The 27,012-nt window shown below is 46.6% G+C and overlaps 7 protein-coding genes and 1 long non-coding RNA gene across 9 annotated transcripts; 3 read left to right on the top strand and 5 right to left on the bottom strand.

The window, feature by feature from the left end:
* Positions 1–5: 5 nt before the first annotated feature.
* Positions 6–987, bottom strand: LOC26533717 (uncharacterized). The gene is made up of 4 exons (XR_001453030.2): positions 897–987; positions 819–846; positions 491–711; positions 6–397 (listed from the first exon to the last, which is right to left on the bottom strand). It is a non-coding gene; the product is annotated as an uncharacterized lncRNA (long non-coding RNA).
* LOC6900943 (uncharacterized) lies at positions 728–2,534 on the top strand. Of its 2 annotated transcripts, none has more exons than XM_002134608.3 (4): positions 728–854; positions 936–1,124; positions 1,179–1,888; positions 1,951–2,534. In XM_002134608.3, the coding sequence occupies exons 2-4, from the start codon at positions 950–952 to the stop codon at positions 2,239–2,241; spliced, it is 1,176 nt and encodes a 391-aa protein (XP_002134644.3). In that variant the 5' UTR covers positions 728–854; positions 936–949; the 3' UTR covers positions 2,242–2,534. The 2 variants fall into 2 exon arrangements, with proteins under 2 accessions (XP_002134644.3, XP_015042408.2); XM_015186922.2 differs by having other exon boundaries at positions 734–854; positions 921–1,124.
* A 2,812-nt stretch (positions 2,535–5,346) lies between these two features.
* eIF4E3 (eukaryotic translation initiation factor 4E3) lies at positions 5,347–6,780 on the bottom strand. The gene is made up of 5 exons (XM_001354164.4): positions 6,315–6,780; positions 6,159–6,233; positions 6,000–6,099; positions 5,849–5,936; positions 5,347–5,789 (listed from the first exon to the last, which is right to left on the bottom strand). Exons 1-5 carry the CDS (start codon positions 6,593–6,595, stop codon positions 5,629–5,631), a joined length of 705 nt encoding a protein of 234 aa, XP_001354200.2. The 5' UTR covers positions 6,596–6,780; the 3' UTR covers positions 5,347–5,628.
* Positions 6,781–11,647: 4,867 nt separating this feature from the next.
* LOC4814141 (vitelline membrane protein Vm26Ab) lies at positions 11,648–12,350 on the bottom strand. Its single transcript, XM_001354165.3, has 2 exons — positions 12,237–12,350; positions 11,648–12,170 (listed from the first exon to the last, which is right to left on the bottom strand). The coding sequence occupies exons 1-2, from the start codon at positions 12,246–12,248 to the stop codon at positions 11,835–11,837; spliced, it is 348 nt and encodes a 115-aa protein (XP_001354201.2). The 5' UTR covers positions 12,249–12,350; the 3' UTR covers positions 11,648–11,834.
* Positions 12,351–15,719: 3,369 nt separating this feature from the next.
* On the top strand, positions 15,720–16,323 carry LOC26533186 (pupal cuticle protein C1B). The gene is made up of 2 exons (XM_015186923.2): positions 15,720–15,818; positions 15,882–16,323. Exons 1-2 carry the CDS (start codon positions 15,810–15,812, stop codon positions 16,254–16,256), a joined length of 384 nt encoding a protein of 127 aa, XP_015042409.1. The 5' UTR covers positions 15,720–15,809; the 3' UTR covers positions 16,257–16,323.
* Positions 16,324–18,018: 1,695 nt separating this feature from the next.
* Positions 18,019–18,690, bottom strand: LOC6900944 (uncharacterized). Its single transcript, XM_002134609.3, has 2 exons — positions 18,434–18,690; positions 18,019–18,357 (listed from the first exon to the last, which is right to left on the bottom strand). Exons 1-2 carry the CDS (start codon positions 18,452–18,454, stop codon positions 18,136–18,138), a joined length of 243 nt encoding a protein of 80 aa, XP_002134645.1. The 5' UTR covers positions 18,455–18,690; the 3' UTR covers positions 18,019–18,135.
* Positions 18,691–20,587: 1,897 nt separating this feature from the next.
* LOC4814143 (uncharacterized) lies at positions 20,588–23,500 on the bottom strand. The gene is made up of 2 exons (XM_015186924.2): positions 22,798–23,500; positions 20,588–22,722 (listed from the first exon to the last, which is right to left on the bottom strand). The coding sequence occupies exons 1-2, from the start codon at positions 23,387–23,389 to the stop codon at positions 20,696–20,698; spliced, it is 2,619 nt and encodes an 872-aa protein (XP_015042410.2). The 5' UTR covers positions 23,390–23,500; the 3' UTR covers positions 20,588–20,695.
* A 537-nt stretch (positions 23,501–24,037) lies between these two features.
* tut (tumorous testis) lies at positions 24,038–25,219 on the top strand. The gene is made up of 3 exons (XM_001354168.4): positions 24,038–24,382; positions 24,456–24,634; positions 24,693–25,219. The coding sequence occupies exons 1-3, from the start codon at positions 24,269–24,271 to the stop codon at positions 25,162–25,164; spliced, it is 765 nt and encodes a 254-aa protein (XP_001354204.3). The 5' UTR covers positions 24,038–24,268; the 3' UTR covers positions 25,165–25,219.
* Positions 25,220–27,012: the final 1,793 nt, after the last annotated feature.

Raw genomic sequence — 27,012 nt, 5'->3', positions numbered from 1 at the left:
CTGGCAACATGGATACCATACACCATCCTGTATCCTGGTGGATGCTGTGAGCCACTGCGCAGAAGCGTCGTGCGCTGGCAACAGGAACGTAGTAAAATTTATAGTAAATTGGATCCCATTCGCATTTCATTCACAGCCCCTGTCACCGCCCACCGCCCACCACCCACAGTCCAACGTCCACCGTCCACCGTCCACCCACTGGCGGAGTACGACAATGTGATGATCGGCAGCAATGAGACTTGCGCAAGGTATATTTATATAGGGTGAGGCATGGGCATGGTATTCTAATAAGATGTATTCATGTATGTTAGTTCGAGCGTGACGCCTTTTTTGTATTGCCAAAACGTGATTAATGATTTTTGAAGCATTGAAAGTCGAAATGCCCCAAAGTGCGTTTCTGGAAAAAGAGAGAGGAATGTATGTATGTATTTCTTCTACATTATCAGATGTATTCATAATTATATAGCAATATAAAACAGCACACACATACCAGAGCCGATACAATGAGGAACAAGCCATGCAGATGTGCAGATAGATGTGGGCCACTCCGAAGACGATCCCGCCATCGCGAACCCACGGTCACAGCGCTTTCTGAACTTTGGCCTTTCTGGAACCAGTGCAGCAGTGTGTGGTCGAACAGCAGCAAATTAGTGAACCGGTTAGGTACTGGGGCACGCGTTACACAACACTACACAACCGGGAGGATAAACGCTGCACAACACATTATTTATCGAACACAACGCCCATCGGAAAATTGTATGGTTATGTTGAAAGTAATTTGCAATCTGCCTATTCGCTTTCAAATTTAAAATAAATACCTGCTACATAAATATTCCTGGAGTAGTCCTGAAACAGTAAGTATAGTGAATGAATTATGAACTATTAAAACACAATACTTGCTGATATTTCCAATAACATAGGTATTTGAGTTGTAGATTCAAAAAACAAAATGTTTGCTGGTTTTCGGCCTTCTGAGACGGATGTGACGACCGATGGCGACCACGCCGCTGCGGTTGAGAATGGGCATTTCTTGCTAGACGCCTATCTGATAAGCCGCGTCATCATGGATATCTTGAAAGAAGATTCCGTTTTCAAGAATTATCTAAGCGAGCTGCCGGATCCAGGTATGTAGTCCCCCTCACCCTAGATGTTCAGTCCCACTAATGTCCCAACTACAGCTTCCTTCATGCACGGACTATGCATGGATTTGCCATTGCACATTGAGATCTTATTGCCCATTCGACTGCCCATTGGGCTGGCCGCCATCTTCGATGAGGAGCAGCGTACTGTGCAGCTGAAGAAGCTCAACCGCGACCTGGAATCTCCCTTCTTCTTGGCTAACATGCTGAATTCCAAGTGCATAAACATTCTGCTGGAGCAGGAGCTGCAGCGGGCCATCGCCTCCTTGGGCTATATATATTCGGTCGTGAACAGTTCTGTGGTGTACAACTTGAGCTACAGGGCGCACAACCGCTGCAGTGCGCCGGTCATGCACGAGGTACTGGCCGTGCAGCGTGGCACTAACGGGCGCCGACGCCTGCGCTTTGACTTTATCCTGGCGGTACTGTTCGAGTGGCCGGTGCTGCCCCTGCCACGCTACTATAATTGCCCCACAAACTGCACGTGGGTCGCCTATGGCACGGTCGCTGTCGATCACAACAGCAACCCGGCCGATTGGAACGTGGTAGTGCCCAAGTGGACCTCAAGGCCGGTCACACCCGCTAGGCAGTGCCGCAGAGTACTGCTCCTTACGCACCGCATGCTATGCGCCCAGCCGGCGCACAGCTGTGCCATTTTGGGCTCCCGGAATGGGAACTTGGCCCCAATTATCCGGGAAATCGACCTCTTGGGGTACAACCGCACGAGCACTGTACAGTTAATTCTGATGGTAAGACCATATTGGCCTCCCTTCTGTCATTCATTTGATATTGATACTAGTTTCAAAATTAGATTATGAACACATTGGTGGAAAAAAACATATTCCGTCCGGATTACCCAACCAATGTGAGCGCTGCAATGCTCCAAGCGAGCCAGCAGCGTATGCGTCTCGAGGGGCTCATCCGAATACTGGAAAATCTCCGAGATGCGACTCCCGGTGAAATTACCTATGGATACTACAGATACATCTATATCCTGCCGGCGCCCGTGCGTCACGGCAGACTATCCGTGCAACCGATACAACCCAATACCATGGCACCAAACCTATTCTCCCACACAAAATACCGGCGAAATAGCATTTAGAGTTATGTAGTGCTTCAGCCTTTGAAAACTCAATTGACCAACAGAAAATGGAGAAGGGTTTTGAGAGGGCTGCCTCCCTTTGAGGGCTTCCCTTGTTATTTTTTAGCTCCTTGTGTGAAATTTGAGTTGAAACGTTTAACTTGGCCAACATAAGTTGCCGTCATAGTCTTAGTCTCGAATCTCAGTAATTGTGCAACTTAAACGCCCACAAAAAAAGGGACAACAACAGGCACAGAAAATGGACAAAACCTGAGACAAAAGTTAATAAAAACCAACTAAAAACTAAAGCTCTACGTGCCACTGTTTTAGTAGATGTCCATGTATGTATATGTATGTATACCTACCTTTTTTAACCCCATGCCCCAGCGTTCTTTTGGCCTCCACAAATCTGTGTATGTGGGAAAAAGTTAAATTGCAAATAGCTTGGGCTGGGCTTAGCCCAAAGGGCGTGGCGGAGTACAGTTGCATGGCGAAGGGGACATGAAATTTTAGAAAAATTTCTGCTGTTATTGTTCGGGCCAAAACAAAAAGAGCCAAAAGGCGGCCACGGGCAGACAGCCATACAGGCAGACAGGCAGAATGGATGGAATGGAATGGGATGGGTACGGTACGTGGGAGGTCGCTTTAAACAGAAACACACACAAAAAATGTTTCAAAGTTTACAGAGCGCTTTTGACATTTCATTGTTGTCAACTTTTAACTAGTTTTTTATGCTGTCATTATTTGAAAATGCAAATCGCCTACAACTCCGAAGGAAATTGCAGCCCAAAAAATGGGACACAATTTGTAATTCAGACACATTTCTATAAAGTACATAAATACATACATATATACGTACATATATGTACATATATATCTGATCTGATCTGATTTGATTTGTTTCGTTTGTATTTAATTGCATTTGAGTGGGTGACATTTTGTCATATGTCTGGGATCGATCCAATCGATGAGATGAGTTAATTCTGTTAATTTGCCAACTGCTTCTCCCGATTTGATTGGCAATCCGAAGAGTGTTTATTGCATTTTCCACATTTCGTTATTTTAATTGCATTTCTCAGCTCTGGTTCGCTCTCGGTTCGCACAGCTTAAATTTCTCCTAGAATAAATGCCAATAAATCAACTGGAGATGGACTTGTATCCTGGGGATGGAAATTAATCTGCAGCAAAATGAAATCATAAAGAAGAGGATAGGAGGATAGGAGCCATGGAGCTCATAAAATAAAATACGAGCAGCATGTGGAGGTAGTGTATTTTTATTCCATTCTAAGCTTAAATTAAAAGCAAAGATCAGATGGGGTTCGGCTCTGTTTCTGTACCAGCGGCAGCCATGCCTTCACTTAATATTCTTAATAATATTTTTAAAGTTTGCCCGAATCTAAAATGAAATTCAGAGCAGCATTTTCTTCTCTTTTTCCGCAAACAGTACACAAAGAAAAGTTGCCAGGCGTCGAGAAAGGCGAGCAGTAGATGGAATCTTTAATCAAAAAATAATTATGAGCGACAGGGGAGACGAGAGCGAAAAAGATAGTGGGAGGAAAAGAGATTGTGTGTGCGTCCTGGCTACCAGGAAAATTACATTTGAATTATGGCAAAAATGGGTGATGGGGGGTGGCCGATGGTCGAAACGAAAGCTTCCCCGAAATACTGATGTGCAGCAAATGAGCTAAGCGAAAAGCGGGAGTGAAACTTGAGAGGCGGGAAGGAGAGATATCAGGACAAATAAAGAGCCAAGAACTGCCGCAATTTACGCAACAAACAGAGCGCTGCAAATTGGACAGACGCGCGGCAGGGACAACCGCAGGACTTCAAGCCGGACGACCCACAGAGAGAGCGCCAGGAGTAGCAGGAGTGGCAGGAGTAGCAGGAGCCGTAGTCGTAACCGTAGCCGTATCCAGAGCTGGGGACCGAAAAAGTTTATGTGAAAAACAGACAATTAATTTGTTTTGCAGCGCCAAAGGGACACCCAGACACAGGGCACCAGTCGAGGTCTGGGTCCATGATGGCGGTGCCGGATCGGAGGGACAAACAATTTCGTGCTTGTTGGCAAAGAAAATTTACGTGCCAAAGACAATTGGAAGCCGACACACACAGAGCAAGGAACAGGAGAGATGGGGGAACCCAGAGATGGAGTACAAACAGAGAGAGTCCATGAATGAAAAAATGGCTAAACATTTTACGCTCTTTGTTTAATTAAAATTGCAACAGGCTACACATGGCGCAACAGGAGAACATAGAAACACGAAGGGAGCCAGGAGTAGACAATTCCCAGGAAAAGGACCTCTGCGAAGTCAGCGTTTTTCAATTAAGCTTGCATTTCATTTAATAAAGAAAAAAGTACAACATTAGTGCTATTCTCTGCCGGATATTTGCACTTGCTCTCTCTCTCTCTCTGGACTTCTATGTGTGTGTTTGTTTTGTCCGGTTATCCCTTATTTGTTTTTGTCCCTTTGACATTCTCCGGCGAGGATCCCGAGTATTGTTCTACCAAAAGAAAAAGCTTTTATTGCTGCTATTAAATTGCTCTTAAGTGGGAGGAGGAATAGGAGGTGGAACTATTTGCCATATCAACGGAAGGATGTGGATCCACTTGTATAGCCACGTTATTACCTGCTACATCTGCTACTCTGCTGCTCTGCTGTTCTGCTGTTCTGCTGTTCAGTGCCAGTGCCACGAACGTGCTGGCATATTCATTCACCTTTCACCAGGCATTCATCTGCGCCCAAGAATTCTGCTCATATTAAGCGGAAAAGCAATGAAATGGATATCCTCGCTCCGTGGATCCGTGGGTGTGCTGTATCACGTTCTAGTCATTTCGTGGATGCCACTTCATAATTCAATAAAACAATAAAAACCCCAAATCCCTACAAATTACAACAATCAAATCATGCGAGTGGCGGATGTCCCTAGCATATTTCCATAAATTGGTCACAACTTTGCCATGCCACAAGGGCCCCAGGACACACACACCCACAAAGCGGCACTTGCCGCGACATGAAAGCGGGGAGGGGAATGGGCCAGAATTATGACACCAAGAATAATCGCCAGAAAGCGGGGGATACGTGCGGCGACCTCGCTTGGGCCAAGTACAACACAGTGAGCAGTACGTGCATAGCTTTCGAAAAGCTTTAAGAGCTGTATGCGATATTTTATTCAGCTAATATTCGTATTGTGTTTCATGTTCATCAGTGCGTGTGCAAAGGATTTGCTGCGTAATGTGAAGTGTGCTTCAGAAACAATGGGTCTATGGGAGTGTGACTCCGAGGCGATCGTAAATGCACATTTCTGCCAGAAAATGAACTGTGCATTTACGACAACGCTCTCGAGAGGATCTTGGAGGTGACATACTAGTGTATCTTGAGTAACATGAACGTGATGTGGGTGGGGCATTTACAATTTGTATATAGTGTTGACATTGGGACCATGCTGGATCATGGCATCACTGTGCAGCTGGTACTGTATCTGCATATCGGTCAATTGTAGCATGTTCTTTAGCTGTTGGCCCAGAGACAGCACAGCGCGCGTATTGTGCGAGTTTTTTGTCCATAGTGCTGTAATCAAAACACTGTTTTAATCATTCGGCATTGCATTTACAGTGAGTTTTACTCACACAACTTGTTGGCCTTGTTGCGCACATTGATGACAACGCCGCAGATCTCGTCCGAATGTTCGAAGCACTCGCCAATGCAGCACAGCAGCTGCAGAACAAAAACTATGAGTGGTGCACATTTTAATGCTAGGGGCACAATGTCGAAACTCACCAAATCATGCCACAGCTTGTCACTCATGGCCTTGGCACTTTTTTCCAAAATTATAATCCAACGGCCGCCATCTTTGTTAGCAATATCCTCCCACATGGGACTGGAAATGTACCGACATCAAATACCACAAAAGACTAGGAAAATGCGTGCAAAACTTACCGCACTCCATGCTTGAAAACCATATAATCGTTGAGGACGCGTAGATCAGAGGGTGGCTTGATGAAATAGTACACACTAACGAAACACAAATACAAATGTAAAAAAAAAATACATATGTCAAAAATGTAAAATAATTTTCTAGAAAAAATGACTCACCTAAAGAAATCCTCAACCGTATCAAAGCTCGTCACTTCACTGAGCATGTCGCCCCACGACTTTGAACGATCATTCTCCCAGTGCCACACCGTCCAGATGTGCTCCAGAGGATGCTTGTTGAAATCCTCGTCCAGGAAACTGCGCACCTCGGCGATCGATGGAGTCAACGGCACCTCCTCCGGCTCCTCGACCATGAAATAGACGGTGCCCGACGGGGGCATGTGCATGCCCATAGCTTGGGCCGAGTGGTAGCCATAACCTTCATAGCCTGTATACACCATTTTGATTCGCAAAATCTATAAATTTCTATTGTTTTTTGTTTTTTTGTTTTTTGTTTTTGCACTTTTTGTTACGTTATTTCCTTGACGATTTTTTTATTTTTTTCAGAAATCTCTTTGCAATGTAGGAACTATGTGTTTGCTAGGCAACTGTATATTTATAACTGTAAAATCTGAGAACAAAACTGAACAGCTCCACAAATCAAGTCTAATTAAAAAACTCGACGCCTGCTCTTTTTCAGATTCTGAAAGTATCGATAGACGATAAGAAGAATGTAAGTACTTTGCGCAGGCCCCCGAGTACTCACAGTGTGACCAATCTGATCAAATGCAGTTTGACCGTCTCACTATCAAAATTTCCGATAAGCAAAATTCAAATGTGACGTGCAGAGTGCGGCAGCCACAGCCACAGCCACAGCCACAAGGGTCTATCAATTGAAATGTCACGCTAATAAAATAAAATGCCACCGAGCATACGATAAATGCACGAAAATAATAAAATGTGACTCAAATGAGCGACGGCGACAGCGGCCACAGACAGAAGCAGCCAAAGGGGAAGGAAAGGCGAAACCAAGCCCCAGACACAGACATGGGAGCTTTTCCTTGGATGGCGCTGGCGCTGGCGCTGGCGATGGTTGTCTGCCCCAGCACTCGTGCAACAGTTTGGCCCCAGTCAATAATCGAAATCGACTCGGGCTTGCGGCAATAAAAATTTGTCTTCACCGCTTAAGTTCTGCGCCTTGTTGCACACAGCACTCGTATCCCCGCAGCACTCCTGCTCTGCTCTGCTCTGCTCTGCCCTGCACTGCTCTGCTCTTCACTTCCCGCTGTGTGCCAGAGCAGATAATAAAATATGTGAGTCTCTACGTGGCAGCTTCTCGGCGTTCTGTAAAGTAGCTATGGGGCCCCTTGTAATGTGCACCATTTGTTGCTGGGGGGATAGTGGTGCCTCCGAAGCCGCTGTGGCTTTTGGTTGCTTCCAGGAGCCGTGTCTGAAGCTACTACTGGCAGCTCTTGCTGCTCGGTTCCTGCTGAGTTATGTTGGCCAAGTTTTTGGGGTACAAAAGTGTTGGCAATGTTCCTACTTCTGGTCTAATATATATCTGTGTGCACCACAAATAAGTTGCTTGCTTCAATTTACTTTAAAATTCTATTTATTTTTCGTCTTAAGCAGCTTTCTCCAGGGAATCGTATGCATTTTTAGGCACCTCAAAGCGTAGATTACGATAATAAATTCAGGAGCTGTGGCAAATTGAAACGACTCTAGGATTGCAAGTTGCATGCCTCGGTGATTCCACACTTGTTTCTGGCAAAACTTAAATTCTACGAGAACGAGTAGATAGTTCTGGAATAGTTTTACACCTCGCCCCCACTACCACTCTTCGGAAGCTTTGTTATGCTTTGTTGAATCTGACTTTGTGCAACGTTTCTCAGGTGGCACTTTGGCGTATACGCAATATTTTACAGCTTTTTGCACTTTGCTGGCTGAGCTGAAAATACATGGTCAGTAAATCTTTTAAAATATTGTAATGTGCCTCAACTTCTAGTGGCAGCTGGGTGGGGAAAGCAGCTCTCTCTTCCAGCTTAAGCGCTTTGAGTGCCGTAGAGCAGTAAAAACGCCCACAGACTTGAGAATGGGAGTGGGAGTGGGAGTGGGAGTGGGAGTAGGAAAAGCGCGTTAATAGAGCAGGAAGCCGGAACGAAGTCCGCCCCAGCGCGTCTTGGTCTTGGTCTTGGTCTTGGAGGCAGCAGCTCAGTGCAGACAAGCGCATGCAAGAAATGAAAATGATTTGGGGCATTATGTGTGCCTCGTCCGGACTCCGTTTCCCCCGCTTCGTTTCCGGTTCGGTCTTTGGGCTCTGTCTTTTTTCCTTTTTTGGCTACAAAATTGCTTTGCCTCTCCTTCATGTTGATTGTAAAAGATTTCAGCGTTGAAAGCACAAAGCATGCGATGATGTACGAGACGACGCACGTCGTACATTTTGCACCTTGAAGTGGCAAGCGAGGAGCCAGGATGGGAGCACTCCAGGAGCAGGGGTAGACAGCCACATAAAACAATAAAAAGCAATGGTAAATGCCAAGGATGGGTAGCCCGGGAGCCACAGAGCCACACAAAAACAACAACACAACGACAACACATCCTGCAGCACCTTGAGGCCAACCCAACTGACAAAAGCTTCCTGTCTTCCTCACCTTGCCACGATTTCTGTCGTGGGCAAAAACTTCGAGAAGTACAAGGCAAAGGTATGTAAATACGTACGTGTATGTATATTGTGCTAAATGCTTTGGACCAAGATGCCTCTGGGCGATGTCTACCCCGAGCCTTAACCGTAGTTGTAACCATAGCAGGGGGCCGGCGCCGGGGCCAGGTGAAAGTCATTTCACGCTGGGTGTAGCGCAAAAGATTAAAATAATAGCAGCGCGTAAATTAAACAGCCCGTTGGAGCTGGAGTTGGTGCCTCCAAATGGGCAGACGGGCGTCAGAGCCATTGAAGTGGCAGCCATCGAGAAGCAGGACCTCTCCCGTTTACATCCTTTTGTTTAGCGCTGCGGTCTGCGATAAGATGCTTACCAGGTGTACGCCTCGGCTGTCGTGTGGCCGCCATGGACGTGTTCCCTTAAATAAGGGGTGAGGAGACGCCTGACAGAAGCAACCGCATTGCGTTGTCAGCACTTCATTTTGATCCTCCAGCATGCCGCGTGCTTCACTTAATGCGACGACAGCCAGCCAACAGCGGGATGAAGGAATGGAGATGGAATGGGAATGGGAATACCATGGCATGGCATACCAGAGAGGGAGAGAAAGGGCGAGGAGACGACAGTTGGCTTCTTCATCATGCACATAACTACAAAGGCGGCACTGCTGCATTTCTTTGGGAGCAAAAAAAAAAAGTTGACGAAGGCGACAAAGGCAACGACAACGATTTTGTAAGATTATAATTATTTTATATACAAGGAAACACCTCTTGAGGCCATGATAAATATATGTTTTATTACACGTTTCGTTTAAGCCAAACCTAATCGAAATCAGGTTTGACATTTTTGTCGCCTGACTGTAGCTGTGCATTACACGTCACGTCTGCATGCGTATTATACTCTCTGTCTCTTCCTGCTGCTGCGTAGGTTGGCTAAACTCCCTCTCTCTCTCGCTCTAGGCAGGTGGGTGGGAGTGAGAATACTGCACTGTTGGCTTGCATTGCGGCTTTTGGTGCGGGAGTGAGTGTAATGGCGATGCTTCGTTGGGCTGTTCTGCTGCCTTAACGCTGCTGAGTGTTTGCGGCTGCTTGTCTGTCCTCCACCCCCGCGCCCGTCATGCTGCGCTGAGCTTCTGCTTCAGCTTGTCTTGCTCCTCCTGTTTTATGCTTTATATTTGCCAGTTTCTCAGTTCTTTGTTGCTCTTGCGTTTTGCCAGGTACTTTGCTTTTGTTCGATGAAACGTAAAAATAGCAACAAACAAACGAAAACTCATTTCTAGACAATACCGCATAATTCCAATGGTTGCCAGAGGATAAAGAATATGATGAGGAAGAAAAGAGCCCAATGTCTTTTTGTTGTAATGAGGTATGTATGTATCTTCTCGGCGTCTTCGACTCCGTACCTGCTGTTCACATTTCGTTGCGTATCTACAGTACAAAAGCAACCGCAAGAAGTTTCCTTACGCGCCGTCAGTTTTTGTAATGAAAGTGGATGCTGCCTATGGCTTTCTTCCTTTCTTTCTCCTCTCCCTTTCTCTCTGGGAACCCTCGTTACCCTCACGATTATTCAAGCGCAAAATTTACCGTAATCTCTGCCAGCATATGCAGAAACTTTTCCACAGGAGTGCGGAGCAGCGGACAGAGAGCGCGCTCGGGCTACACGCACTCCTTAAACTTTTAACCCTTCTATGTTTGCTCTTACACAAACACATACACAAAAACAGGCGCACACATACACATACACTCTGGACCGAAAGGAAGCCTGTTGCTGGCTTTCGGTTGTTGTTGCTTTTCTTGCCGGTCATTTACGCCCATTTAGCCGCATTTAACAAAGTCAACAACAAAGTCAAACAGTGTTCTCGCTGCCTGCTCCCTCCTTTGCCCCGCTCTCTGGGAGAGTGGAGTGGGTGGGTAGCTTTTCATAGGGGAAGATGGAGAGGGATTACCGAAAACCAATTATTGGGAAAGTTTTTCACTTCAAACATTTGTTCCAGCCTGAAGGATATTTTATCCCCTCTATACCTCCTTATATGTATATCCTTAAGTCGTTGCCTCTACCTCTAAAGCATCTGTATCTCTTAATCCGAAGAAAATCAATTTCAGCAATGAATATGTACATACATACATATGTACGTATGTATCTTAAACCTCGAAAGTCTCTAAATATCTTCACTAAAGTGTTCCACCAAAGTCTTCATCTGTCATTAAATATTGATTAAGCACATCAGGAGACCGCTGCCGCCCACGCTTCCTTCTTCATTAAATGTCATCAAAATCATCATCATCGTCATCTGTTCCATGGCTATGGCTATGTTGACTCATTTTGGTTTCAGGCCTCATTAGCGCCAGAAACAGCCGCCCGAGTCGACTCACAAATTGTGTCAGCATCAGGTGTCAATTTTAATTTACTGCTTCCTAAGCCTCAAACTCAGACCCAAGGATGTCATCTCCGGTGTTTGTTGTGCCCCGGCGGCTGTTCAGTTAGGGGCTTTTGGGCGGAATGTTAGCCCATATTTTGGTGACTTGCGGCTGCTGTGGTTCCTGCGGTAATTCCGGTACACAATTGTGGCATGGTGGCATCTCAATGTGGCATCAACAAATGTAACCATTCCTCCTCCGTCACTGGAACTATCCTTCAATCATCCATCGCTGAAGCAACCATCTGCGATAGCTAAACGAATCCTCATTGATATGCAGTCCTCGACATCGGCATTGCCTCGGCATGTAGCAATAATTGAACGCTTAGCCACGAAAAAACCGCTCGCTAATGGATCACTTTAAATATGCGTGTCCCAATGCCTTCTGCATGCTAATTCCCAGCCTCGAGACGACTCCCAGTCCCAGATAATGCTAAATTCCATCAGTTCTTATACGTTTACTTCAAAAAAAAAAGAACAAAAAATCACTAAAATCACTTTAAAAAAAATCACTAAAATCACTAAGTGCAGGGATGAGAGGAAAATCAATGCCAAACCATGAGAAATACGATCATAGTGCACTATCTCGCAAGAGTGAGGAATCACTCGGATCACTCGGATCACTCGGGCTTACTTCTTCAGCAGAAGGGGAGCAGCGTATGGACGGGCCACATAGGGTGAGCTGTAGGCCAATGGAGAGGTGTAGGCGGCGGCATAGGGGGCGGCAATCGGAGCAGTGTAGGCGGCGGCATAGGGAGCGGCAAACGGAGCAGTGTAGGCAGCAGTGTAGGCAGCAGGAAAGGCGGCGCTGTGGGCAACCGAGTGGGCGGTGAAGCTGGAAGCATAAGGTGCCACATAGGCGGCGCTTCCCACCACAGCCGGAGCGGTGTAGGCCAGAGGAGCGGCAGCCAGGATGCCAGGCTTGGCAGCAGCAACGGCCAACACAGCGAAGAAGCAGACAGCAACCTGGAAGAATGAAGGATGAGATCAGCCTGGAGCTGGGAATTCGGATCGGATCCTCTGAATACTTACGAGTTTGAACATTTTGATTGCGTTGGGCTTGTGGTGTTTTTCTGAGGGGGATTGTCGCTTGGTGGATGAGCTGTGGCTGTGTGATGTCCAACAGAGAGCCACTCGACTCTTTTATAGCCACTTACACTTTTCGGCCCACCACTCTATTGGGGCTTCAGTTGTTTTCCCATGCACATCACGCCTCCCAGAGTTGAACATATGGATTCATTCGAACGTTTGCCAAGTCAACGACTGACGAATTGACGTTGCGCATGCGCAATTCTTGGCTAGATTTGTTGTAGATTCGCTGCTGATCAAGCCTTTGACCATGTGCGTGCCTTCGCGTCCGTTACTTCGACTCCGATTTGGCCCTGACCTTGGGGGCTGCGGCTACGGCTGCACTGCTGCGTCCGAAACGGTAGCCACTCGCACAATCACAATCATATTTATCGCATTTTATGATTACTTCTTGAATGTCGTATGCTCGTACGTATACTCGTACGAGCAGTGTCTGCTTCTTCAGAGTGTGCTGAAGAGCAATGTGCCAACCGATTTCGCTTGATTTAAGTTGGGGTTCGTTTCAATTAGCCATGAAACCGACCTAGATTATCGCACAGATTATCCCTGCTAATCACAGTCTAATAAACAGCTCGGAGGGCTGCTGGCAAAAATTAATTAATAAATTGGTGCAGAATCGTAAGAGAAGAGAAGGGAGAATGTCAAGACGGGAATATGACAGAGCCTAAAACTCCACTAATTAGAAATATCGAGTGGATATACCAAGTGAGGGGTATATCACATATGTACATACATACGTATGTATGTCTATACATATCTGCACTCGTGTACTCATTCACAGATTCAAACACACACTCATACACTCACTTACAGACTCAAACACACACTCACTCGCAGACTCACACTTGAAAAAGTGTTGAAGCGTGAATTTTGCTTAAAAATGCCAATTACGCGAATTCTGAAATGCAATGGATCGAGGGGAAGGTGGGTGGGAGGGACTGGCAAGGAGAAGTAAGGGATGCGAAAGGAAAAGGGAGCAGGGTGAGAAGGAGCTGCTGATGGGGGTGGGTCGCAAAATGTGGTAGGGATTTGGCATCGGTTGGAGGTTGGGGATTGGGGAAACTGTTGGAAAGGCAAAATTGTTGCCAGTTCTGTTTTTGACTGTTGCTTGAAGTATTTTTGCCACTGTTGCTGAAGCTTCCTGCACGTCCTGTACGTCCTGCACGTACTGCCACACCCAGCCCCATCTTCAGTGCTTTGTGACGACACTCAAGTGTTTGCCATGTGACTGTGCATGCGAACCAGCCTATTGCCAATCCTTGGGCTCCATCTCTTGGTTCCCTTCCCATTTTCGAGAGCGTGTCTGAGCGGTCTACTAAATGCACAATCATGCTGCAGGACTCGTCTAGCGGAGGAGGAGGAGGAGGAGGAGCTACATCAAATTGAAATCTTGTCCCAGAAACCGCAGCCGGAGCACAACATATTTGTTTTGGCACTTGACTTGGGGCATGTGCCTCATCATCAGCAGCAGCAGCAGCCGCAGCTGCAGCTGCAGCTGCCATGTTGCTTTCATTGTCAAGTTTGTGTCGAGGACTTGCGACTAAAATTATTATATTGGTTAATCCGCCTAAAAGCTTTGATGGGTTGCCTGCCATCCCCTATCTCCCTCTCTCAATGACTCTCTTTCCCTCTCTCTCTGGCTCAAGTGTAGCGCGCAACTCTCGAGTGGCGGAAAGGAGGAGGAGGAGAAGCATATCAAAGGGTAACACTCCCTCCTTTAGCCCCTGGGGACCAGCAGGGCCAGATGGATTCATGAGTGGCAAGTGAGCAAGTAATTAAAAAGCAAGAAATTTCCACACAAAAAAAGTCGAGCGCACAAAATTTGCTCCGTTTGACGCGGACAAAACTTAGGACGGAGGGCGACCTCCCCCCCTCCCCATAGCTGAAACCAAATAACCATAAGGAATGATTTATATACACTGATGTACGGAAAGTTACTCATTAATTGGCACGTGACGAATTTCGAAGCCAAAGAACAACGGACACAGTTTTCCAGAATTTGGTTTTTATACTCGATACTCGATAGGGGAATATTAGAACTGTGGGGAAGATGGACGTGTGTAACGCCTAGAAGGAAGCGTTTCCGACCCCATATAAAATATATTATTGATCATCAATAGTCGAGTCGATGAGTCTATATGTCTGGCTGTGTGTGCGTCTGTCCGTCCCAGTTCGCGCCTAGTTCTCAGAGACTATAAGAGCTACAAAAAAAGACATTTTGTAAGTGTAGAGTCGCGGCCGTAGCTGCGACTCAAAACGTTCCCCCACGTAATTTTCGGATACTAAAAATTCGAATCATTGCATTAACAAAATGTCCCCAATTTGGTATACTTATAGTCCCGCTAATATGCCCCTATCGAGGGTATTAACAAAGAACTTTTGAACAAGTTCCGTGAAATATTCGCGCCACTTTTGCACAGGCCCAGTCACAGACCCGGACCAAGACCCGGACTCGACTCGGGGCCCTGCCCCAAGTAGAGTTTATTGCCATCATAAAGGCCCAACTGCCACCGGCTTGGGGCAGGGCTGAGGCCTGGGGGCAAGGTGGGCGTGGCAACAGCTGTGCGTGCGCGTTAATGCGTCGTTTAAGTGCCGTAAAAAGTGAACGGCACACATGACACCCCCATCATCAAGAAGCTCCTGCCCACCCCAACCGCACCCCCTGCAAGAAGAAGTCTATTAAAGAAATTTTGTTTTGAATTTGTCTAAAGTATTCCGGCGACATTTGGCCGGAGGGGTACATGTGTAGGATGGGGCAGGAAGGAGGTACACATGTACGGAGCATGAGGCACAAGAGAGGGAAAAGGCAGGAGCAGCCTTTAAGTGGTTTCCACAAATTATTCATGGGAACAATAGAAGAATCTGATGATGAGGGTAGAGTTCAGGCAGGACGTTTCAAAAGTTGCCAAGGGAAGGTGAAAAGTTTCCGAGAAACCATTTGAATGTAGTGCCGGATCAGGATTCAAGCAATGAACTAGTTCCCGGCTAGTGATGCCCTGCTAATGCCAGAGTTCCTGAATAATTGAAGCTAAAAACTAAGTGGAGACAAGGGATGCCATGCCATGATCATAATTGGTTTACGGCCTTTGTTCCACCCCGTGGCACGACGCATTTCAATTGCCGCCGACGCCGACGCCGCCACCAATGTCAAACCAAATTGCGCCTCAGCACGTGCCACGAGTGCGTGGCCAACAATGGAGGGCCGCTCCGATTGCCCACCGATTGCCCACTGATTGCATTAGGCCACTAAACTGGAACAGCACAGCGTCCAAGTGTTGGCCAAGTGTCGAGGCGTCTGGCCGCGATGTTCGATGCATTTGTAAGCGCGGCCTTCGCCTGCCGGCGCTGTCTTCGGCCGAGGGGGCCTGCCCCCAATGGATGTGTCATGTTTGGGTCTGGGCTTTTGCGTATAAAAACTGAAGAGCTCTACCAATCGAACATCAAACAGAGCTCACAGCTTCAAGCAGTAGCACAACTATCCGCTAAAGAAATCAACAAAAAACCCAAGCCATCAATATGAAATACGTAACTATCTTAGGGATTTAACTTGCCAGTGCCAGATTAACTTATTCCAATCTTCAAATATAGTTCGCTGTCTGCTTCTTCGCTGTTGTGGCCGTGGCTGCCGCCAAGCCTGGCATCCTGGCTGCCGCTCCTCTGGCCTACACCGCTCCGGCTGTGGTGGGAAGCGCCGCCTATGTGGCACCTTATGCTTCCAGCTTCACCGCCCACTCGGTTGCCCACAGCGCCGCCTTTCCTGCTGCGTACACTGCTGCCTACACTGCTCCGTTTGCCGCCCCCTATGCCGCCGCCTACACTGCTCCGTTTGCCGCCCCCTACACCGCCGCATACACAGCACCAGTTGCCCGCTACGCCGCCTACACCTCGCCCATTGCTGCCCCCGTGGCCGCTGCATACACCTCGCCCATCGCTGCCGCCGCACCCGTGCTGCTGAAGAAGTAACGCATCCCGTCCCGTTCCCTCCCATTCCTTGTGACCAATCTGTGTAAATAAAGAATTGTATACTATATATCAACGAGCAGAGCACACTTCTCCTTTCCCCATATCCTGACAACGAAAATGGACTCCAACTTGGACTCCTTTCGAGTTCTTTGTGGCACCAATTTGTACTCCCCTCCGCTTTACGGCACGGTTCCCCACTCCCCTCTACGGGTTGGCTGAGTTCTTATCGAGAGCCAGGCATCTACTCCTACGCCCCAAACTTTTGCTTGGATTAAACTTTCCATTTAAAAGGATTTCTTTTCTATATGAAATATGTTTCCTTTCGGCAATTCCTGTGCTCTCTTCTTTTTTCTGCTCTCTGCACCCCTGTCAAGTTTTCTGGTTGACTTTGTGCAGCGCGCTGAAAGGTAGAGCCTGGGGCATGGGGCTCTCGTTGCCCCTCTGGCGGGAGTTCTCCTTCTCCTTCTCCTTCCTGCTGCTGCTTATCAAAACTTTGGCATCATCTACTGCCGGATCCTACCTCTGTCCCTGCTGCTGTCACCAACGCCACCCTCCTGTCTGCACAGGTAGTAAATGCCAAGTAGTTGTAAAGTTTCCTACGCAAGCGGAAAAGGCTAGTAAAATCCAGGCAAAAGGCAGGGCGAGCATTGGTTGGGGAAGAGGAAGAGCACGCCATGCCCCATTGCCACAAGTTCTTGCCATAGATAGCGTCCAAATTTAATGACCTTTTATTCAATAAAACTGCGTCAAGCTCTGGAAAACTTTTGCTGGGCGTTGTGCGTTCTATGTGGCATTTCTCTATCGTGCTCTCTATTTTGTTGCCCCCAAAAAAAGTGTTTCTGTGAAAAGTAAAGAGTTCTAAGCAGCCAAAAATAAGATAAGCAGAATGGGACGGGAATTTTTGCTAAATGACCAAAAAGTTAAGAGACTGTACTATTAGAAGTCGAAAAAAGGGAAAGAAAAAACATACATAGGTATAGGTGTATACATATTTGTATAACTGAAACTCAAACAGCAAATAGCTAAAGTGCTAGCAGTTCTATCGGTGATCGGTACGATTCGCCAGAATCCCATCCAAGCCAAGTCCAAGGTGTAACTACATTTATGGAGAGTGGTGTGGAGTAACGATTGGCAACCAATGTTTGTCTGCCAACTGGCAAAGCAATAAAAAGCTGAGTAAATGAAATTTGTATTCACTTTATATAATTTTGACGATTTTTCAAATCAAATATACACCAACCAAGACGCACATACACATGGGCACATGGACACATACGTACGTATACTCGTATACTCGGATACTCGTATACCGTATGTATAGAAAGAGCTTCCCTTTTTTTGCTATACGAGTATAGCCCGCACACAATCATGTGCAAACGTGTTTTTCAAATGGATTACATGAATAAAAGATTTATACACGTAAGGTAAATCAGTAGCGGGCTACCGAGATACTCCTCACTGACAAGGATTGCCCCTGGCCACACAGTTCTCCTCTCCTCTCCTATCCACCAATTCCCTGATGCCAGACGTGTGCCAGTGAAAATATGCGCACATGTAAGCAAATTTGAGAAACGAGTGGGGAAAAGAAAAACCCACAGAACAGTTGGATGCCATGCCCTTTGCCGTTTATTGATTTGCTTATCATTTTATGTATTTATGCGGCCAAGTGTTGCCACTTTGATTTTTCTGCTCCCAAATCGAATCAGGCCGAGGAAATATCATTAAAACACAGCACACAAACGGGGGGCAAAACAAGAACTCATTTACATACAAAGAAGAGTAAATTTAATCGAATAAAGTTACAAAAAAAAAAAACAATTAAAAAGCACACAAATGTTTAGGTTTTACAATAGCAACAGATCAACGGATATCCTTGGAATCATCGTCGCAGATATGAGTAGTATGGATACGTGGCGTATGCGCCATAAACCGGTGCATACGCATACGACGCGTATGCCGGATAGCTGGCATAAGTCGGAAAGTAAGCCGATGGTGCAGCAGCAGCTAGCCAGGTACCTCCTCCTACCGTTGCATAATTCACTGGCGATGTTACCAGCAGTTGGGGCTTTGCATCACTGCCCAGAGTAGCCAGCAGTGCGAGCTGTTCAGGATTACCGATGCATACATTACGAGTGTATATCCACATGAAGTCCACAATCCCGAAGGTTTTCACTCACCAGCAAGACTTTGAACAACATAGTTTATTTGATTTCCTGGCTTTCCTTTTACTTCTGTCTTGACACTTCTGTGACTTCTGTGAGTTTCCTTCACTAACTGCTCCTGTGTGTCGATCTTTCTTCAGTTCCAGCTCCTGTTACTTGATTGTTTTTTAGTTCCTTCTCCTGTGAGTCGATCTGGTTGCAGTTCGCCCTCCGTGGACTGACTTATAGCGTGAAATTCAAAAATTTACTGACTCAATGGTCCGACAATTCAATCATATTTATAGCCTCTGCCCAGCTACAGCTACCGTCAGATACCCATAAGAATCGCCAGGTAACCAATGAGAAACACGTGGATAGAGAGAAGCAAAGAGAGGGCCCGGAGAAGTACTCTCATCGTTGATACTGCCTGGCCTCAGCGCGCTGAGTGGCATAAATTATATTCTTAATGCTATTTGAAATTGTTCAAAAAGAATAAATACTCGGTTAAAAAAACGATCAATGAGAACACACACCAAAAAATCCTGATCAAATTGAGTATACTCTCTACTCGTACTACACATATGTACGCGGTTCCAAAACTAAAACAATGGTATGTGTCGTATCTATTAACGAGTATTTGATATGAATTCATGCACATACAAAATAAAGCAGCTTGATGTCAAATCCAGTCCAAAAAGAAATGGATTTGATCATCATATCATACATTTTGTGCGTCTGTGTACATATATCCATTCTAAACATTCCATTCAAAGCGAACATTCCTTTCCCTTTCTCTCAATACAATCAACCATATTTAGCTGCACTTCCTGGTGCGTCACAAACCTCACCAAAAAGTGAGCAAATAATACCCCGAAATGATACCCTGATACCCTTTGTTTTTCGAGAATTGACAAGTGCCTGCCTGACTTTCGCGCTACCTTCTTTGGCCAGTCATTCATTACAGACAGCTCTGAAGCTCTGGAGCTCGGAACCCCATCGAAATCTGCTTCCAGTCGTGCGGCATTTGCCTCTGTGCATAAAATATTTGCGTTTATTTAGACGTTGTAAAAATTATAATTATGTGTGCGTGCCTGCCATGCACATGAGCCTCGAACCAAAACTATATTTTGTCGATCAATTCTGTTAGATAAGAGGGCCCAAGGGATAGGATAGGAGTGGTGACGATGTCTTGCTTAAAGGCGGACTTAAAGGGGGACTAGGACAAACACGGTGACGACGCTTTAAGCCCTGGCAGACAGCAAAATTTTGCAACTGAGCAAACAATGTTGTGATACAAGGATACAAGGTGGCATCGGGCATCGGGACTCGGGCAAGGGGCGGGGGATACGGGAGTACGAGGAGGAGAACGAGGAGGAGGAGGAGGAGGAGGAGTACCATGTTTCGCAAGCTATAAATAATTAATTAATGCAGACGCAGACAGGCGATTGAGTAGCGTTCTATGCAAATTTCTGAATATAGACCATAAATTTTACCCCGAACCGAAAGCTGATGAAGCCATCATTAATGGCAAAGTTATAGCTTTTACGAGTATATGTATATATGTACATATTCTATATTCGTACTGATATTTATGTACATACATATATGTACATTATACGTACTATATATGTATGTACGTGTATAAAGTAGTTTGCATTGCTTTAACTTGGGCTTCAGGCTTACTGCAATTCAAAGTGAAGTTCAGTGACCACTGAACACCGCTCGACTTTCAGTCCCTCTCCCTCTCCCTCGCCCTCTGCCTCTCCCTGCTTGACCACGCCCCGTCGACTCTGGCCAGTACTGGGGACCAACGCTTTTAGCGACAGTTTTCTATTTCTCTTTTCCTATGTTTTATTTCCTTTTTAGTGCTAATTTTCAGTTTGCTTACAAAATGGCAAATGCTCCCCAGCCAGCTGGCAACCATTTTCCTTGTATTTCGCTTTGTTATTAATACCCTTTGGGAGTTTGTTCAGTAAGGGGTGTACTGGGCAACATGGTAGTGTGGGTTCGAAATATACATTACGTTTCATTTAATTTTATAGAATATTTGTGATTGTACAACAAGCATATTTCGATTTTTAATTTGCCTACGAACTTGTTTATAATTTCTAGTACAGGGTATTTTTGCTCATAAATACATTTCAAATTTTTCTGCGTTGTTGTGCAAAGCAGCAGTGGAAACATTGCATAATTATAAAAAGGTTACTTCTCTTTACGTGTATATTGTTCCTTTATTTTGTTTGTGTAATTTGTTTGTTTCCATTTTAGTCAGGTTTTTAATAAAGCGTAGTGTAGTGCTTAAATTAAATTAATTAATGAGCAACCCAGCGCTGCGCTATGCTTCGAGAGCTTGTCCTGACGACGGGCCAGCTTATTCAAGCCCTTCACGAGCTGCAGGTACTTCTCATCGAGTTTCTGCAGCACCTGCTGCAACTGCTGGTCCCGGATCTTGCCGAGACAGTACTCCACCCACAGCTCCTTCAGCTTGGCCGTGTGGGCCATCTCCTCCATTATGATTTGCTTGCGGCTCTCAATCAGTTGGTCCAGCTCTTTCGCTACCCTCGGCGTGAGTATGGGCTCACTCTCTCCCTTGGACTCTACGGACTGGCGGTAGAGGCTCCAGACGCGCTCCCTTCGGATGCGCAGCTGCTCATCCAACCACCTAGTGGCCATCTGCTCCAAGCGCCGGTCCAAGGTCCGCAATCGCGAATGACCCACGCGCACTCCGCAACTCTTGAAGACAGTTAAAAAGAACTTCAGGCTATGTGGAGCTCCGTTCCAGCGCCTGAGACGCTTCATGCACCGAAAGACACCGATTTCGAAACCCTTGGACATACGTTTAAACTGAGAGCCATCCGCTGGGTGCTTCCTCAAACGGCCATCTTCATGGTAGTACACCAGGCACTGACGACGCAGTTCCTCGTTCCTTTCAGTCAGAATCCGTATTTGTTCATCTGAAGAGGAGACTATGGTTTCATCTTGGGCATAACCTTTTGGTGTCCGTTTGATTGTTGCGTCTTTGGGACGCGGCTCTTCGTGGCGCTTACTCCGTGTCTGCTTTGGATCAACCAGTTTTAAGCTTGGGTTCTCTATATTTCTGCCTTCTCTTGGTGTCCACTCAGTTGCGGCATCTTTGGAACACGGTTTTTCAGAGAATTTCGTCAGGATCCTTGCTATATCGTCCAGGAAAGGTTTTGTCGAATTTTTATTGAATTTTGTTGTTAGTTCTTCTTTTTTTGGTGGTTCTTCGTGGCCTTTACTCCGGATCTTCTTTTGATCATCCATCACACCATCTCGTGGGGTCCATTCGGTTGTGGCATCTTTGGATCGTGGTTCCTCGTGGCGTGTACTCCGGATAACCTTTTGATCATCCATTGCAGGTCTTGCTGTTTCTATTGGCTCGCACCCTCGTGATGTGCATCCTGTTGTGGCATCCTTAGAACTCGGTGCCTTACGGCCTTTATTGCGAATCTGCTTGTGATCATCCTGTGAAGGTTTCGGGCTTGATTTTTCTGTTGGTTCTCTTGGTGTCCATTCGGTTGTGGCGTCCTTGAAACGCGGTTCCATAAAGCGTTCAACGTAAGAAGGTCTTACTGTTCTTTCACCATCTCTTGGTGTCCATTCGGTAGTGGCATCTTTGGATCGTGGTTCCTCGCGACGTGTACTCCAGATCTCCTTTTGATCAACCAGATAAGATTTTGTGCTTGGGTTTTCTATTGGTTCGCACCCTGGTGGTGCGCATCCTGTTGTGGCATCCTTAGAACTCGGTGCCATAGCACGATATTCACAGATCTTTTGATCCTGATATCGCACATTTTTGCCAAGTAGAGACTTTGGGACTATTGGTGTCATCTGCTCAACGCCGCCTTGTGTCCGTTTGGATGTGGTACACTCGGAATTCGGTGTGTCGTGGTTCTGGGTCATGATCCTTATTTTCTCACCAAGAGAAGGTGATGGAATTATGGCATTGGTCCGCTTATCTGTTACATCGTCGTGCCGCCATTCCTGGCTGCGTTGAGTCATCTCTACTGGGTCCTGGGAAGGTTCTGGCAGGTTTTGCTTAGCTCTTCCTGGTATCCGTTCGGTTTTGGCAACCGCACGTAGCCATTTCTCATTGTACTGAGCCATGCTCCGTATTTTCTCACCCAAAGAAGGAGTTGCTCCCAGGATAGCGCATTCTGGTGCTTCTCTTGCTGTTGACTGCCCCTCCGTTAGGCTGCTGTTTTGAGAGGAGTCAATACCCAAGCGCTTGGCCAGTTCCTCAAAGCGGAGTTGCAAGTCACCCAAAGAGGCGTATTCGTTGATAGCAGCTTTTCGAGGCTCCCCTGCAGTGAGACATGGCAGGTTGACGGAGGTTATTCGTTTTGCCAAAATCTTTCGGAAGTTTAGAAAGTGCTCACTGCCTTTGGTAGAATTCAAAGCGGCTTCCATTTGAGTTCGCTGAGCGATTCTCTCGAAGGATTGTATCTTCTGCATAACACTTTCATTTGATTGATGACGACATCCAAGGGAATCAGGACTGTGGTTAGACCGCCGATGGCTTAGATTTCTTATGACTGTGATGGCGCTGGAGGGCTGCTCATCGGAGGACCCAAGCCCCGAGGAGACCTCTGAAATGGATTCCAGGTATCCTTCTTCAATACGCCGAGACGAAGGTTCGGTTTGTTTTGAGGGAGCTGCTTGGTCAATCATATCCGATTCCGGGATTCCCTCATAATTATCTAACACGATGTTGAGATTTTTGCCCAAATTGTTCATATCCGTGAAAGGATCCTTGAGGGAGCCGAAGTCCGACAGGTGACCGTTCAGGAGAAGCATCAGTCCGTTCCTGGCAATCTTCTCGGCAGCGGGAGACGCATTGAAGACCGCCAACCATTTGTCAATCATTACCCGATCCGACTGGCAGGTAAAACTCTTGTGGTACCTCTCATAGCTGCTAACCTGGGATCGGAAATAGTTATCCAGCTTCACTTCTCGAGTGTCCTTTTCCATTTTTCGACTAACACTTTCAATCAGATTTAAAAAGTTCCCCTTTTTATTTTTTATTTTACTTTTACAGAAAATTTGAATGAAATTCTCCTTTTGAAATAAATCTTCCGGCTTGCGAAGTGTATCTATGAATGTTCACCAACCCCAGAGTTTTGGGGATCAGTGGACGCGATAGAGGTGCAGCTCAGAGTATCTTGGGTGCTGGCTCAAGTGCCATATCCCACCCACACCGCACCTCTTGTAGCACCCACCACCATCCCAAACCACACGCCGGCAACAAAGTGTGCGGTCGCCTTGCCACGTAAATTTTCATTAGCACAGCGCGCGTATAAATTAGGAAAATGAAGCAGCACCAGAACCAGCACCAGCCCAGAAGCAGAAGCAGAAGCAGCAGGCACTTGAGTGCACCGCAACCTCTACAATGCCCCCAGATAGGGTGGGCCCAACCGCAGCGATACGTTGGTGCTGCGGCTTGTGGCAAGCACTGGTGCAAAAGCTGTGCCTGCCTGCATACATTTATATTGTTAGGCATGAGCTAGAAAAAAGCACGCGCTGCCTGTCAAAAAACAAAGCAAAGAGATGCCCCGACATGAAAAAACAACAAAAAGAAGCTAGATAGAACAAAAGTCTACTAAAATCAGCAAGTGATACCCTGGAGAATACGAATAGTTCAAACTGCTGCGAAGTTCCTATTTGAAAACCTGATACTTAAATACACATTCAAATTTGAGTTTCTATCGATTTACTCTCGATCAATCGATTGATCGCTGCCATGTGGCAGCACTGCAATAGTTTCTTTTCGCACAGTCTGGTCGAACCAAAAGTCTTTTCACCCTTTGCGCACGTGCCGTAGAATTTTGTGTGGGCTTTCTGCTTTTTAAAATGGATTTTCATAGCCAATACTCCAAAAGGCAGTTGAACGGAACCGTCTACATTGCCTCACGACGCGTGCTTAACAAGAAGCTCCGATCCGAGTTGCAAAATGGTGCCGGCGAAGTAAGGCCTGTCGCGTCCCCACGCACTCCACTCCACACATTGAGAGGCTAACCAAACCTTTTTTGTTCAACAGCTATATCTGATGTTCAAGGCACCGTATGCCTCATATAACATAGACGAGATCGCTCGGGTGGCTAGCGAACTGGGTGAGATCTTTGTAATGCGCTTCAAGGTTGACTTTCAATACAACAGTCGTGGATTCGCCTTTCTGCAGTACATCGATACGTCCCTCCAGACGGAGGCTATTCAAGTGTGCGTTTGTTATCCAATAGAATATATATCCATTTATTAACTTCTTTATCTTCTTTAGTTTAAGCCAGCGCTTCCGTGCTATACACTTGGACATTGCCATATATCCATCACGAAACGCGAGGGAGTTGATCATGCTGACAAAGGACAGCCACGATCCGAGTCCCTACCATGTTTACCAACAGATGCGCTCCTTGTGCGCCTTCAATAGTGTCCGTGTCTACGAGTATCGCCCGCGTAGGTACGCGCACATATTTGCCTACACGAACAACGATGAGGCTATCAAGGCTTATCGGATGATCCGTGAAAATATGGTGCTGTTTGGCTCCACTGCCAGCATCTCCTGGCTGCGTAACAACAGGACGGTGGTTAAGGACGACTTTGTCCCTTCCTGCTGCCAGAAACTGGACAACAATCTCGTGCCCCCCAATCTCAAGGCATGCAATTGTTTCACCTTTTCCCCTAAACATGTATCCCCTCGCTTGGAGAATCGTTTAATGGCACCTCGCGCTAAGATAGGAAAGTGCCAGTGAAATTGTTCATTGTTTTCTCATTGGAATAAACGTACTACTTAAAGTGGAAACTGGAGACAGAAGCTCTCTTCGTCTATTCGTCTGGCAAAAAGCAGCCGCAGCTTGTTGACTTCATTAAATCCACTGGAGGGCAAGCAGCAGCAACAGCAGCATCATCATCCAAGTTGAGCCACAGAAAAAGGGGGGGAATGCAGTTTTTTCACATGCAAATTAATGCAGTGTCGTTGTCCGTCGTCTTTGGAGTGCCAGGAGTTTCAGGGCAATGCGACAACCTGCGGCATAATGCAATTAAACGAGTGCAACGAAGAGCATGAGCAGAAGCAGGAGCAGGCGAAGGAGGAGAAACACGACCAGGAGCAGTTGTGAGAGCCGCAGGCTGACTTTGTTTCAGACCCAGAGTCAGAGTCAGCGTCGGAGCAGCATGGAGTGCAATGATCGACAGACAGGAGGGGTAGAGTGGAGTGTCAGAGTGCTCATCCATCACGACGGAGATGGGACGGGAGATGGACGACAGCTTCGCGGCATTCTAATGCGATTGCCGCACTTGACGGGATGTCGTGGTGCAAACGGAAACGGATGTTGTTGCTTCTGGTTGCTGTTGCTACTGCTTTTTCTTTATTGCAATTAAATTACAACCTGAGATCGAAATGCAGTAGTCCCCGTACACGTTCCCTTTCCCCTTTCCACGTCCACGTCCCCTTCCCCGATTGCGTCCCCGCCAAGATGATGCAAAAATAAGACAGGGAAAAAACATGCCGCTGCTCATAAATATTCATTAAATTAAGGTTAAGCGAGGACAAGGCAGGAGGATTGAGGCATGCGGATGAGTGGAATGATTTCAAAAAGCATTTGCATTAATTTGTTAATTCAAGCGCGACAGCCACGCCCCTGTACACTCACTTAAATGCCATTAAAATTTCAAAGCCCCACGATATGGTGTGTGCGAGAGGGAATCTATGCCTTGAGAGCTGATGCCGCCAAAAGGGTTAAAGTCATATCTGTGACGCAATTACAATGGCTCAAAGTTTTGCCTATAATTTTGCCTATCCTTTAGTTGCCATAACAGCGCGATGGCATGGGTGGGAGAGGGAGTGGAAGTGGGAGTGGGAGTGGGAATGGGAGCGTGGAGTGTGACCCATTTTCTATGGAGAATGGAGACCCGGGGCCCCCGATGATAGAGCAGAACTTAGCATGGGGCTTACCTGGTTATTGCGGCAAGAGCCAATATTTGTTTTTTGATGCGAGAGTAGGCAAAGAAGAGAGAGTAGAGGCAGAACGTAGAGATGGAGGTGGAGGTGGAGGTGAAGGTGGTTTTGGAGGTAGAGGTAGTGGTTCTGGAGTGGAGTGGAGCTGAGCTGAGCGGAAAACCAGGCGGAGTGGAGTGGCTGCCAACTGACACAGTTTGCTTAAGGCTTTAAGGCGTCGGTCTCTGGGATTTGGGTCACAGATTGCCTACGACAAAGCAGAGAAGTAGGGCCGCCACCACAGTAGAGCAGGGGACCAGCACAGCCCCTCCTGTGTGTCACAGGAAAGCGAAAGTTATGCACATATTGAGTTCAAGCTTTAAGCAATCCCCACACTCACTTCCATTCCCGTGTTTGCTTCAGCTTTTTGAATGCGGTTTTACAAGTAGATCTGTTCTTTCCATATTCATTTTTGTTTTTTTCTCCAACCGCAGCACCAGCAGCAAAGAGCATGACAGATTTGGATGTTGGTGTGGATGTGGATGTGGATACGGATACGGATACGGACACGTAGCCAGCGGATGCTGACGCATCTGCCTCAACCAAAAAGCCCTCCTGCACTTAACGCGAATTTTTTGATGATTTTTTAAGCAACTTTTCGTTG

The sequence above is a fragment of the Drosophila pseudoobscura genome, chromosome X (genome assembly GCF_009870125.1).
Source record: "Drosophila pseudoobscura strain MV-25-SWS-2005 chromosome X, UCI_Dpse_MV25, whole genome shotgun sequence".
Lineage (NCBI taxonomy): Eukaryota > Metazoa > Arthropoda > Insecta > Diptera > Drosophilidae > Drosophila > Drosophila pseudoobscura.
Note: the sequence above shows the minus strand (reverse complement) of the source record. Positions and strands in the feature narration are given on the sequence as shown.

Bases quoted from the DNA above. Each gene is read 5' to 3' on its own strand.
- LOC4814143 (XM_015186924.2), bottom strand. From the start codon at position 23,389: ATGGAAAAGGACACTCGAGAAGTGAAGCTGGATAACTATTTCCGATCC. The intron at 22,723-22,797 runs GTGAGCACTTTC...GTCTCACTGCAG, and splicing joins TTTGAATTCTACCAAAGGCA to GGGAGCCTCGAAAAGCTGCT.
- LOC6900944 (XM_002134609.3), bottom strand. From the start codon at position 18,454: ATGTTGTTCAAAGTCTTGCTG. The intron at 18,358-18,433 runs GTGAGTGAAAAC...AATCCTGAACAG, and splicing joins TGTTGTTCAAAGTCTTGCTG to CTCGCACTGCTGGCTACTCT.
- LOC6900943 (XM_002134608.3), top strand. From the start codon at position 950: ATGTTTGCTGGTTTTCGGCCTTCTGAGACGGATGTGACGACCGATGGC. The intron at 1,125-1,178 runs GTATGTAGTCCC...TCCCAACTACAG, and splicing joins AAGCGAGCTGCCGGATCCAG to CTTCCTTCATGCACGGACTA. The intron at 1,889-1,950 runs GTAAGACCATAT...TTTCAAAATTAG, and splicing joins CTGTACAGTTAATTCTGATG to ATTATGAACACATTGGTGGA.
- tut (XM_001354168.4), top strand. From the start codon at position 24,269: ATGGATTTTCATAGCCAATACTCCAAAAGGCAGTTGAACGGAACCGTC. The intron at 24,383-24,455 runs GTAAGGCCTGTC...TTTGTTCAACAG, and splicing joins TGCAAAATGGTGCCGGCGAA to CTATATCTGATGTTCAAGGC. The intron at 24,635-24,692 runs GTGCGTTTGTTA...TATCTTCTTTAG, and splicing joins CAGACGGAGGCTATTCAAGT to TTTAAGCCAGCGCTTCCGTG.
- eIF4E3 (XM_001354164.4), bottom strand. From the start codon at position 6,595: ATGGTGTATACAGGCTATGAAGGTTATGGCTACCACTCGGCCCAAGCT. The intron at 6,234-6,314 runs GTGAGTCATTTT...GTGTTTCGTTAG, and splicing joins ACGGTTGAGGATTTCTTTAG to TGTGTACTATTTCATCAAGC. The intron at 5,937-5,999 runs GTGAGTTTCGAC...TTTGTTCTGCAG, and splicing joins ACAAGCTGTGGCATGATTTG to CTGCTGTGCTGCATTGGCGA.